Source organism: Apteryx mantelli, chromosome 2, assembly GCF_036417845.1.
Source record: "Apteryx mantelli isolate bAptMan1 chromosome 2, bAptMan1.hap1, whole genome shotgun sequence".
Taxonomy (NCBI): Eukaryota; Metazoa; Chordata; class Aves; order Apterygiformes; family Apterygidae; genus Apteryx; species Apteryx mantelli.
In genome coordinates this window covers 154,626,170-154,639,942 of record NC_089979.1, presented here as the reverse complement: position 1 = coordinate 154,639,942, position 13,773 = coordinate 154,626,170, and the positions used below count along the sequence as shown (strand labels likewise).

Genomic DNA, 13,773 nt, shown 5'->3' with positions numbered 1-13,773 from the left:
GGGCAACTTGCCTCTGTGTATTGCTATCTTGTGTACTACTTTAGGTAGGGCTTTTATGGTTCACAGTCAAACTGTTAGCATTGCACTTAGGGAATGACAGGAGCTTGGAATTAGGTTCCCAGGATTGTCAGAACATCAGTGTCAGTGCTCCTTTTCTGCACTGTTTAGTTTTTTAATTTCAACAGTAGTTCTTGCCTGCCTTTCTTAAGCACTGTCCACCTTTTAACTAATGCAAGATGCATTGATTCTGCATAGATCCTGAGAAGTGGAGTTCTCATGTCTGCTTCAGAAAAAGGTTATCATTTCATTTCATTTGTAAGAACTGCAACAAGTATCCTAGCAGCCAGCCTCACAGCAATGAGAATGAGACCGTCACAGGTTCAGACAAGTGCCGGAAAATCTCCAGGTGCTTCAGGCACTTACTAACCAGCTGCATGCAGCAGAGCAAAGCTCCTGCATCTGTAAGTAGAGCAGTGAGTGCTGGAATCAAATCTCATGGCAGCATTCTCAAAGCCATGTTCTTGCAAAAGTCTTGAGTCTCTCTGACAGGATGAATGGGTGGTGATTGCTCTTTTGCAGGGGAGGTATCATTAATGATTGCACTTTGGGAGTTCCCAGCCTTAGATTGTTATCATTAAGTGAGCAATCACTTCAGTGAAGGAGATTATTTTGCCAGGACATTAAATATATCCATTATGGGAGAAATAATATTAGAAGCAATAAGATTCTAAAGTTGCCATAGGATGATATACTGGACATGCATCCTAGATCCATCTTCCCTTCTTTCTGAGTACACAAGAAGAGAAGGAATAGGCTTTCACAACACGGCAAATGCTGATGTTGGGAATGTTTCACTGACATTAATGTTGACCGGGCAGGTCAGAGACTGTACTGCTCACACTTCCTTTTACAAAGGTAGGTCAGCTGTTTTTCCTGGGCTGATACACTCAAATTGAGGTATTTTAAATGCCAGGAGTAATTCTGGGGACCTGACCCACACTTTGCTGCTTTTGACTCATACAGCTATATGTGAGCCACTGGAGAGCAGCAAGGAAAGGTTTTACCACTGCTTCTGAAGGCACAGTATGACTGTAGAATGTGTATTTGATATTTTGAAAGGATAGTTCATCAAATGCTTGAATTTCAGTAATCTATTTTTATTTCTAAATGTCCTGTTAACTTCATATTTATGAATCAAAATAGGAAAATCTAACCGAGGAAATTGTAAAGACTGGTGAATAACTTGACATTAGCGTGGTCGCAAGAGTGCATTGAGTGTTGTACAGTTAAAGGAGTGTTTAACAGCTTGCTTTAATGGTATGCCTTAGTATTGCTGTATGTTGCGTTTCTGTAGTTAAACTTGGCTTGAATATGGATGCTAAATAATTTATAAATGTCTGTTATAAATTTGGTGGAGAAAATGCTGATTTGGGCTGTGGGTTTTCTTTATGTCTTAATAAACTATACTTCAAGGAGCAAACAGTTTAATAGAAAAAAGTAGCAACCACACTTATTTTTAGTAAGAATAATCTCACCAAAACCTACTGAACATGCTCTGGGATGCAGAGTGTTGACTTCTCCTGCAGAAATGAAAGGTTTTGGTGTGTGCGTGTGTCTAGCTCCTTAGCATTTCTTTTAAACACCTTTCTGAAGTGTTGGTGGAGCTTGGAAAATGTTTTTCCTTTTTCTGTCTGTTACTTCTACTATTGTAAGCCGAAGCTTAACAGAGATGCTGTTAGACTTGCGATCTTAGTGGAAAGAGAAATCTTGAACTCCTAAATATTTTTGCATGGAGATCTTACTAAAAGTATGCAGACTTGTTTAGGGCGAGACTCATTTAGGGCAGTGTGTTTCCAAACTGTTCTGCAGCTCCTTGACCTCCGAGTATCGTGAAGATGCTATCCATGCAGGTGATGCTGCTAAAGACACAAAGCCACAATCAGGGGAGGGGGGGATGGAGCTGATTATTCCAGATTTTGAGTGTAGGGACAGTGCAGTTAATGTTGCTGAACTTATTACAGGCAGTGGTGATTATGGCAGATATATCACTTCTGCGGGTGACAAAGTCCAGAGAAGGCGGCTTTCCAAGATCACCGTGGTTCATGCGCTGCCAGGCTGTTCCCTGCCATGATGACCGCAGAGCTTACCAGAGACTGACACTGGAAAGTCTCCTGTCACAGTGGGGAAAGTACGGCCACCCTCTGAAATGCATGGAGAGGACCAGAGAATGTCTTCTTGAAGCTTTTATCAGGGTTCTTCCTGAGGCCAGAAGAATCATTCCTTCCCAGATCATCAGAAAACACCCCGAAAGAGAAGAAGGTTTGTTGCCACAGCTTGCTCATGAATCAAAGCAAATCGAAGCCCAGTGCTCCACCACGCACTGCGGGTACAGCTTACCGCTCCTGCTGCCACAATGCAGCATGAGCATGGTTCCTTCTGGACTCGGACGGTTGGACATGGAAACTCAGACAGTTGAGTTTTGCTAGAGTTGCATTATGTGTTAACATTACAAGTGCACTCTTCCAAAAGCCATGCAGCCTGACCGGCCATTTAGTAGATTGCTTGCAAGGATTATTTGAGATTTCTGGTGTACTTTATTTTTTTTAATAAGGTATTGATTTCAATATATTTCTCTTCATACTTAACAATGAATTGACTTATGGTGGTAGAAATCCTGTTTTGCTGCCAAAACCTCATGGGTACTGATTCAATTTTATCTTTTTTTTAACGCAAGGATGTTTTGAATAAATAAACTGGCTACTGGAAAAGTTTGTTACTTTGTTTTGCCGGGCGTTTTGGATGGGGCAAGGAGGAACAGTGGCGAGAAGCAAGCGCGGGGGTCACCGAGCGCTGCACGGTGCAGCACGTGCTGGCCTCTCCTCTGGCCCCGCCATGCCGGCCTCAGCACCACGCGCGGCACGGCGAAATGGCTCCTTGCCACCGCTTCTCTGCCGAGAGGCTCCGCTCGCGGCTGGAAGATTTAGGTCTCTTTCAAATTAACTATTTTGTCTGGTGTAAGACTTCCCGAAGTTGATTTGAATCTCCTGTGTCATCTATTTAAATGTTTCATGTAATTGTTTTGACTCCTTTTTAATAAATAGGTGGCTGTTTTCAGTTATGTGCTGGTGTTTCTAGTCACTGAATTTAAGTATATCAGTTTTACATATATCGTATTAAAAAAACAGAGACTTCAACTATGCATAGTATTTTGTGTTTCTTAACCCTATCACGCCTCTCCCTTTTCAGACAATTATTAATGAGCAATTTTAGTTTTCATGTGCCTGAATTACTTCAGAAATGAGCAGGCTGGGAACGGTGGAGAACAGCCATGTACTTTAAAGTTTGTGTATGTCCTCCTACACTGCACTTTTTTTTTTAACAGCTGCCCTAAGAATCATAAACTTGGTTACATGGAATAATATTTTCACTTGACTGAGTGGCCACAAGTTAATTTTTCTGAAGAGTCACTGTATGTCTGCAGTCCACACAATGGCTTTGTATGAGAAAGAATAGGAATAAAAGGGGGAAAAGTATTATAAAGGCCTGGTGGCTTCAAAGCTTTTTTTCTGACCCATGAATTGTTTAAGATGTTTAAAGAACTCCGCGCTGGTGTTTGAAAGTTGGTGAGCGTTGGGTGCGTCTGCCCCCTTGCTGCATGGCCTGGTGCGGCTGCGCTCGCCCTCCACTTCTGCTGTGACCCTCTGTGGCAGGCTGCTCTCCTCTGAGCATTTGATGAAAAAATATTCTTGGTGGTTTTAGTGTTGTAAATAATCCCGCGTTTAATAGATGTATAGATGTGTTATCCCATCTGCCGTAAATAGACAGAAAATTGTCATCTAAACTTGGGCTGTATTTAGGTGTTTGTTTAGCTCAGTCTATGCAAAAGTCATTCCATTTAGAGTAGGTCTGAAACAACTAACAGAAATACACACAATTTTATCCTAATAATAACCAAGTATCTCAAATGCCAGACTGTTCTCTCCCTGAAAGTCTAAAAAAACCCAGTGGAGTGTGCAAAGATGGAAGAAACTTAAGTGAGATGGAGCTGGTGGTGGGGAGGATCTGGAGACCTGCGGAGGGAGAGCAGAGCTCCGGGCTGTCGCATCGTGCTGCGCTCAGGAGCCCGGCCAGCTCCGTCCCCTCCGCTCCCGCTCGCACATCCTGGGGGAAAAGGCACTCAGGGGTAACAAAGCTTAAAACCTCTTGGGGCTGAAGAAGAATAAACTTCCATTTTGAATGGTGTGTGGTGTGCCTGGTGGGAGAGGGTGAGGAGAGTGGGAATGCGTGCGGGGCAGCCGTGGCCAGGCAGCTGCCTGTCCCCTGCAGTTCCGAACTGAAAGCCTTCACAAGTTCACTTGACTTGCATTCTTTGGCAGCAATAGTGTTCAGTAATTTTTAAAGCATTGTTTGACTGTGTATTTAAAAATAGTGACCCCAAAACGCTGGCAGAAAAAAGGAATGTGGCACTATGATTTTTTTGGCTTTGTTCTGTTCTTTAGTAAGGAATTCTATAAACTTTTAAGAGGAGGGGGAAAAAAAACCCTCTAAGCAAAAACTAAAGCATCCTGAAAATATTAAAAAAAGAGATTCTGAGGTCTTTTCACTTTCCCTTCCTGGTTTCCAAGCAGTGCTTCTCCTTGGAGAACTCTCTTTGTCATGGGAAAAGGAAAATACAGTTGTGTTCATTTCACAAGTTAGATTCTTTTTTTGTGTGTTATTAACAGGTTTGGCAAACATCGCAAAGATGACAAGAGTGAGAAAACTGGTAAAATAAAAGTGCAGGAAGCTCTTACTTCAGAAGAGGAGAGAATACGAATGAAGCAAGAACAGGAGAGGTAGACTTCAGTATTTGCTTAAACCTTGATAGAGAGAGTTTTGTTTTTTAAACTAAATAACTGAAGTTCAATTTTCACTGATGAAATTTCCCAAATGTTGATATGTTTATATACTTAGCATAACAAGACGGAGCTGGATTTATTCTGGACATTAGCATTGACAGCTTCTTTGGCTGCATTAAACATCTTTTATAGATCAAGATCTCCTTTCTTTGTTGAGGAGACTGGAGTAATAATATGAAATGTTTTCTCTATACATTCTATAAATGATTTTATTGACATTTTTAGAAAACTAGTATTTATATAGAATTAAGTACATTTTGTATTTTTCCTCAAAGTCTTGCATATCTAGTTTTTTCTTTGATATATTTACAAACAATCTAAAAACATATCATAATCAGTATATTTGTCATTGGAGTTCAGTCTATTTATGTGTCATGCAGTATGTTTATGGAATGATGTGTATATTAAACTGCTAATTGTAAAAATGAGTGGTGAGTACCTCTATTTTTCCATGTCAATTCCCCTTAACATTAAAAACCTATATGTTATATATGTCATGTGTTCTTCTCAATATTTCCAATCTGCATTTCATCCTGTCTCTTGTAGCCCTAGAGATTTGGGGTCTAGTCTCTGGTATCTTTTATTTCAGTTTGGTCAAAATCTTGGAAAGCTTAGGCTGTAACTTAACTAGTATTCAGGGATGTGCATAGAGAGAAGACCTCTTTGAGCAGAAGGTTCTTCCACAGAGGAGACAAAATTTAAAGGGCTACAGTGTTTGCAGGCTGAATGGTAAATAGATTCAGGCACATTTAGCAGTGAAAGTGAATAAGCAGTTGGGATGATTTATCTAAAAAACGTAACGTAGCTCAGCCATAAATTGTGGCTTGGTGGAGGAACCACAGAGGGAAACTTTGTTGTCCATCTTGTGCAGGAGGCTTGACTAGTCCATTAGATCTGTTAGACCATCATATCTAAGCACCTTTGTCAGCTGTGGGTAAGAACAGAAGTGAGTGCACCTTAACAAGCTATCAAATAGCAGAGCTCCTCCTGCATAGCCTCCTCACAAAGTACAATGGTTTGTTTTAAGTTGTTTTAAGGTTAAGCGATTTACGTCACAGCTAAGGCAGGCTAGGAGCATATATTTATCAGTTATTGCAGGTCAGCTGATCAGCAGTAACTTGTTAAACTGCTGACGCTTGATCATTTGTGATCATCTGTTTGGATTATGTTTTGGGAATCTTTTGGCTCTTAACAGATGCACTAGAATAAATCTGTGAAGAAGTTCAATCATGAGTGCATTCCTTCTGACAGTAGGGGGTGGCTGAATCATAGCGTTTGGTTGGTTGTTTTGTTTTTTACTTGTGTCTGATTTTTTTTATGTTCTCTTTATTGACAAAAGTGAAACAAGGTCACTAAATTTGTTCCTGTTTTTAAAAGTAGTGTGCTCTCAGATTAAATAGTGAAGGGGAGTACTGGTACTGAAGAAAATAAATGACTTTGGCTATATGTGTTTGTGCAGTCAGCTTTCCTTTGTGCATAGGCAGATCATCCAGTTTGTGGATAAGCTTATACCACTGGTGCAGAGACATTTCAAAGCTGCCTCCATGGCTCCGGTCAGCTCAGGGCTGGAGGAAGGTAGGCTGCACGTGCATGGTGCTGAGCCCTTGCTTAGTGAGCTCTGCCGAACTTGAGCCAGTGCTGTGTGCAGACAGCTGCGGTCGCGTTGACCTGCTCTTCTGAACTGGAAATGCCAAGGAGCGTTCGGCCCTGGGGTCTGGCAGAGCTTACAAGGCTGGGCTCAGTGCTGGCCTTCCTGGACCAGGTGCCGCGTGCCGCTGGGTGCCTCCGTGCCCTGGGGAGGTGCCGGACCCGAGCAGACTTTGTCTGCTTGCCCACCACTGAGCGTTGGTTAGCAACCTTAGCTCCCCAGTCATACATATTTCTGCAAAAAAGGGAGAATGAGTTCTGAGTTAGTAGCATTCTCTTCTTCATTCTCTGTCTGCCTCTGTCTCTCTGTCTTTCTGTCTCTCTCTCAGTAAGAATGGTGAGAGTACAGACTGTCTGTGTGATGATATGAGAGAGGTTGCAATAGTCACGCTGGGTACCAAGGTAGAATTATTGAATTATTTGTGTAGCCTCCCCATGCATGGAGCAAATTCCTAATCCTTATCATCAAGTTACGCTAACCATTTTGAATCTTTCCCAGAATCTCACTCTGTGTGTGTCATAAAACAATTTTATAAGTTCACTGAAGCTGCAGAAGATGCATGTGCCAAAACATCATAACAGCCTGATGTTGTTATCATAACACAGGTCCTTCTCCTCCCATTACTCTCTTTCCCTAACTGTGTATTTGCTTTCCTTTGTGTATGTCTACAAGAGAATGCAAGTTCTTTGGGGTAGTGGCATGTACAACTAATAAAATATAATAAAATAGCAATCAAATGTGTGAGGTGCTTCCTTATATTTCTAAAAATTTCAGATGTTGATTTGGTCCATAGAGATTTTAAGTATTTTTGTAGTCAGATTGCAGAGAGTTTCCTTTTTATACTGTAAAATAATGATGTTAGATACATGCTATTAATGAAGAGTATTCTTGCAAATTAACTGAACAATCCCTCAAAATGCTTGTCAAGAGATAGTAAAATATTATTGTCTTAACAAGTGTTGGTTCATAAAGCTGCTATTTTAACTTTGTTTTCTGTGGATTTTTTTCCCCCTCAATGTTTTTAGCAGTACAGCTCACTTACCCTGCTTTACTTGGTATTTGGTGCTCTATACCTCTATAATGATGCAATACTTTGGGGAAATAGGTTGGATTTAATGAATTTACTGTGTGTAAGAGGCTTGGAACAAAAATCCTTAGGGGGTCAGAGAACAAGTGAACGGTCCATTAAAAAATCAATCATGCCTACAATTTTATAAAATTATTATGCCTTGACTTGATAATTTTAATAGTATTGTGCTTACAACAGTATTTTCTTTAAACTCTTAAAAGTAGTGTTCATATTGATTAGGAGACAATAAGCAAATTAATGTTCTTCAATTTTCCATGATTGAAATGAATAAAATTGCCTTTTATAAATATATTATTAATAGTAATTTCTTATTAAAGAGCCTATCTCTTTAGCTGTGTATGGTACGTGTTTACTGACAATCCTAACAAAGCAATTTGGCACAGAAAATGAAATTATCTGGTTGAAAATACATGCAGCTTTCAAAAAAATAGAACACTGGAGCAATCAGGAGTGTCATCTGAAAAGGCTATCCACCAATCTTACTCAAATTGTTATATGTGCCGTTCGTTCATAAATTCTCAGAATATCAGATTAGCAGTTCATCCAAGGACACAGGACATTGTTCCCTGTGTCACTCTTCTGTAAAACAGGTTTACTCCAGAAAGATAAGTCTGCTTGCATTATCCTTGAATATCTATCAAGTGCTGATCTGAGAATTTGGGTGGGTTCTGATGTGCCATTAGGAAGGGTGTTTCTCTCCAGCAAGAGATGCCAGCCAACACCAGTATTCAAAACTGAGCATAGGTTTTCTGAACCTGTCTTCCCATCTCCTGAGAAAGAGGATCTAACAGCAGTCTCTAATACCTTCATTTCTTCCTCTTTCTTCTTGGAATTTTTTTTCTGCCACTCTGTGCTCAGTGCAGAAGGAAAGAAACCTTTAGCAAATCAGAAACCTTTGACCATGTTTGCCCCTCTTCAGCTTGGACACTGGCGGTTCTTGATACCTGCCTGGCTACGTCAAGCGTGACAAGGCTGTCTTCTGCCTGTGACTTCCTCTAGCAAAGCACTCCCCAGCCCAAACAACTTTGCTTTTTGTACCTAGGTAGTAGATAATGGAGGAATAAAACATACATAGTTCTGTCTGAAGTTCCCAGCGAATATAGCTGTGTCCAGCACTGTTCACAGCTAGATAAGGCTTAAAAAGTTGAAAGCTGCAATTCTTACTTAATCTCGTGATTCAGAATATGTGATCCCAGCTTTGGGTGACTAGTGGTGCTTATGCTTGAATCTGCCTCTAGAAACACTTCCTCCTCTTGAAAGAATAGTCTGCAGGATGTTGTCTTCATTTGGTTAACACATGCATGCAAGAGCTTTACTAATACTCTGTAAATTTGTGGGCTACCATAAAAGTATTCCTCCTCAACTTCTACTGAAATGGATGCAAAATCAGGTGCTTAAATACCTGTGCTGTGGGGATCAGTAGCGAGGGGAAAAGGGGCAGCCTTTGGGAAGAGCATGACCTAGGCATACTGGTGGGAGGGCGATGATAGGTACCAGCGATGACTGGGAGATGGCTGCATAGTCATGTAGGTGCTTCTTGGCACTTGGGACTACGCAGGGTGCGCCTGCCTTTGCTCTAAAGAAGCTGTACAATTCCAGTCTCTGCTGGACCTGTTGGACGAAGATTAACACACAGCTAAGTAATACCACACATCATATGTACATATGTATATATAGTCGTCACCTGGAAAATAAACCTGTTCCTTTGCTAGTTTTTCTCCCTAATATTTTGGAAAACATAACCTTTTGTTCCTTTAGTCTGTAAAGGGAATTAAATGTACATAATTCTGCTGTTATTTTTATCCTTGTCTGTGCAAATGTCCTCACTGCTGGCATCAGTTCTGCGGTGGGAATATTGCCTGTCAGCTGCAGCTGCAGAGCCAGAAGGGGGAGCTCCCAACATGGGTTTTTGTGTGCCTTGACCTGCTAGGTGCTCACAAGGGGAGGGCAGGGCTTTGGTTTTCCCGTGGACTGCGGGAACAAGAGCGGGTAGGTAGCTGCTTAATGGTGGAAACCCCAAGAGGATTTTGTATGGCAGAGCAAATCTTAATGCCTTTCTTCTTTAGAGTAAAAAGTTTATTTTAGAATGGGAATTGTGGAGCAGCTTTTAACAATCAGAGGTAGGACACTGCTGTTACAGCTTCAACAGAATATTGCAAAAAGAACGGAAGAAATCGTTGAGGAACTGTCTTGCAGAGACACAGTCTGAGGGAGGTAGGCCAGATGTTTTTCACTGTATTGGCAGTTTTGCTTTTACTTCTGTAGATCAGTCTATGGACTGACAACATTTTTGGTGTTACCATAAGCAAGACTACGATTTTAGTGTTTGTTTTTCACATAACGATGTTTCCTGAATTTAGAGTGAAACATTTTGTAGGTTCATTAGTAATTAAAATAACATTAATATTTTTTCCTAGAGGGTTTGGTCAATCCATAAAACATTTCCTGTATTATAGTTTCCCTAAGGGTATAAGAGACTTTACCTCCAACATATAATAAACTTCTCTTCATCTTTCTCTAGTGCCATTAAAGCTACAAGCCTTTTGTTGTAAAAGTATACTAATGAATAGAAATGTTACAACAAGAACAGAAGTCTTGTGTTTTCCCTTCATCATGCATCATCCATTTTAATTAGACGAAAGGGTGGTGAGTACTGTGACAAGAGTCTGGAATTAAAATCATTAATTGATGTCAAGCTGACGAGAGACTGCTAACATGAATTTACTGACAGCAGGAAAGAAATTAACCTTATTACTTTATTTAGTACATTAGGACTATTTATTATATTTTCCTATGCAAGTTCAGTGTGCTCCATTTATGATGATGGAGAAAGACAAAGAATTAATAAAACCTATATAAAATTTTATTACCTCCTATCATTGATGTTTACATGAAAACCACATCAATAACTTAAAAAAAAAAAAAGCAAACCCACCACATCCCTTTAATCAACATAACTCATCCAAACCATTATAGCAATATCTTAGATATTTTAAAGAACATAATACGTTCTGCTCTCTAACCAAGTAGAATTACAAAAGTGATCTGATTTAAAACCATCCATTAGTTTCCTAATGTCAGTGTTGCAAAAAAAAAGAAACATATTTTCTCCATCAGTGACATTGATTGGAATAACTGTCTGTTTTGATCATCATTGGAAGGTCAGCCTAACAAAGATGAGTTTTAATGTTAAGCATCTTTATTCTTTAGATGAAAGAGTACAACTGTGTCTTACAGAATGACAGCAGCATCCTATAGATAATTTGTGACCCAAAGTCGTAATAAAAGAATAGAGGGGAGGTCATCTTGTAGTAAAGGCCATCTGGAACTGTTAAAGTATCAGATGGAGTAGGGGGCTGAACAGCAGGACACTCTTGGTGTCTTTCCAGATTTCCCAGAGAGACCATAATATTTTCATTGGAAAACCCCAACTTTTTTCCCTTAAGCAAAATATTTTCATGAAGCAGTTTCATCTTACTTCTAGGAAAAAAGCAACATACTGTAATGCAGAGAGAATTTTTGCCAATTACGTAACCTAAGTCTTATCTGTGTCCTTAAAACAATGAAAAGGTTCAGCTTCACTTTCACTGCTGCTTTTGATGCCACTGAACAGCTTTTCAGAGAACTGTTACCTCTAAATCGTAATCACTTCAAACATTCAGACTATAGATATATTTTCTAAAGTGACTTGACTAAAATCTTTTCTGATAAATCTTCTGCCCCTTTCCCAGTCCATAAAAGAGGAGAGAAAAAATTCCTCAGTGAATCAGAATATCAGAGCAATGTGTTTCTCATTCTCACTTATGTTGAGATGGAATCTGCATGTCAGGGAATATTCCCATTTCTCTGAGACCTGTAGCATTGTTTTTGGCAGTTGTTTTTTACATAATGAATGAGGATGCAGGCCATGAAAACAAATCAACGGCAATAATTTTTTAAGAGAACGCAGAAATGAAGCATGAGAATATTGAGCTTAAGAAAAATATTACAGACCAGTTCCACTTCATAAAATATTGACTTCAGGAACAATGTAAACTGAAGCTTTTATGGAATAATAGAGGCATTTTTAAAATAAAGCTCCGCACATTCTCTGGCTATATTTTATAAAGTGCAGAGATCATAAGAGATCTCTGCTAAAAGTATATTTTCTCTATTATTTTTGTGCACTGATTCAAGACATTGTATTGACCAAGGTCTGGCCAAGTTCCTTGCCATGTATTTAAAAACAACAGTTATGTTGTCTTTATAATACTTTGAATTACAGATTTGATTGTGTCCTGCAGATCATACGAGTTCAGCAGTCTCTTAGAAATTTAAGTTCTAGGTAAGAGCACTAATTTCTAGTGTTTTACTTCTGAATGCCAAGAATTTTAGGATAAGGTAACAGTATGTCCTCTCGTGTCCTGTGAACTATGCTGTTAGTGGTAGAGCTGCTGTAGCAAATACTTGTTTGAGAATGAAAAAAGTTGTACCATAATTATTAACTTAATGAATGCAGCTATGTTTATTGTTGATGAATTGAACAGAACTGAAAACCCATCAACTTTTCCAGATCGCACCGCAGGAGACTAACACTGTAAACTACAGTGCTTAAAACACTGTTTATTCTAATTCTTTGATACAGTGGCAATTATTTGACTAATCAGACAGACACCTAAAAATATATTCACAACAGGTAGATGGGTTCCCCTCCGCATCACAGACTGAACTTTGGTTTTGTAACCAGTTACTAGTACAAATCTTCTAAAGAGTTATGAGAGACCTGGCTCAGTTTGTGACCATGCTCTCACTCAGTATGGTGACCCAGCAGGGTCTGAGCGGCGTTGTGGGTGTTAATTTGTGGGTCCTGAGCAAAAGATACTGACATATAAGCTATATTCTCTGTTCCTTTCCCACCCACCCCACCCCCACCACCTTTTCTTTCAACTTGGCACTGTGGGATCCACATAATCCCTTGCCTTTGTATAAAATTTGTCATTGTAATTTTTTGTCACTTCAGATTGTTTCGTTTTCTAGCTTTGCGATTAGGCTGCTTCATGCATAGCACTCTAGAAACACAGAATAATGGACCTGAAATAGAGCCAGCGGCAGAATTTTATACCCACTTCTAGTACTAGACTGAACTTGGAGGAAGGTAGACACCAGACGGGCTCAGCTCAACCTGTCGATGACACAGTACTGTAACTATCCAGACTTGCAGTTACTGCCTGCAGTATCTGTGAATGACTGATATGTGCTGTGCCTGTGTCAATAATTCCTTGCCTCAAAATTTACACATATGGGAACAGCTGGTCCTCACACATCTAACTACAGTATTCAGATGTTACCCAGCAGTGCTGCTTTCTGGCATGTTCTCCAGTTGGAAAAAAATTGTAGAGGAAGAAATGACCCAAGAAAACAAGCGTGCGTGAGGGAGGAAACCAGCGCTTCTAACACAAGAAGGGTTTTGAAGCAGGAGCTTTCTAAGTCATGTCTCAAAAATAGTTGAATCTCATAATCTGCTTCCTTGCTACTTCAGTCAGGCAAAGAGCTAAACAGAAAATTAGAGCTCTGTTAATCTAACGGTGAGGTATCTGTTGTCATAGGTGGAAGTGTCATTTAATCTGTCCAGTTTTGAAATGCAAAAGCAACACAAAATTCCATTTTCCTTACAGACAGCAATGACGTTCTTTGATGCAATGGGGTTCCCAGTAGGTTAACTATTCCAGTTGCCCAGCTGAGTGATCCTCCACTGCTGGGGTTGCTGACTCCAGGACCAGACATAAAGATTAAGATATAAAAATTCAGTTATAGTAGTGTTTGTTTTGGAGACTGGAGAAACTGCTGTATTGCCTATGTACCTTATGCATTCAGCTTTCATTGAAGCATATCTTTAAAAAAAAAGGACACAATAGATATAACCCGCCCCCACCAAATCTGCAAGTTATTAACTGTGCAGAGTTGTCTAAAAGCTACACTGAAATGTAACTAAGCTGGTAATTTACAGATTTTTTTTTTTTTTTTTTTGTCAAAATAAGCAAGGATTTTCACTTGTTTATGCCAAGATCAAAGAAAGCAGATTTGAGATACTCTGCTTTCACTTTGGAAGAATGAGGGAAGAGCCAAGAAAGCCAGGGGTTGGTGAAAGGGAGGGGTGA

The 13,773-nt window shown here is 39.8% G+C and overlaps 1 protein-coding gene across 11 annotated transcripts in view; it reads left to right on the top strand.

Annotated features, from left to right (window-relative positions):
• PARD3 (par-3 family cell polarity regulator) overlaps positions 1-13,773 on the top strand; it is a 477,274-nt gene that overhangs the window by 351,277 nt on the left and 112,224 nt on the right. For 8 of the 11 annotated variants that reach the window (XM_067291889.1, XM_067291888.1, XM_067291887.1 and 5 more), the window contains one exon: positions 4,725-4,835. The exons of the other annotated variants lie outside the window; for them this stretch is intronic. In XM_067291889.1, the coding sequence (XP_067147990.1) occupies positions 4,725-4,835 (111 nt within the window). The remainder of the gene's footprint in view (positions 1-4,724; positions 4,836-13,773) is intronic. 11 annotated transcript variants of the gene reach the window in all.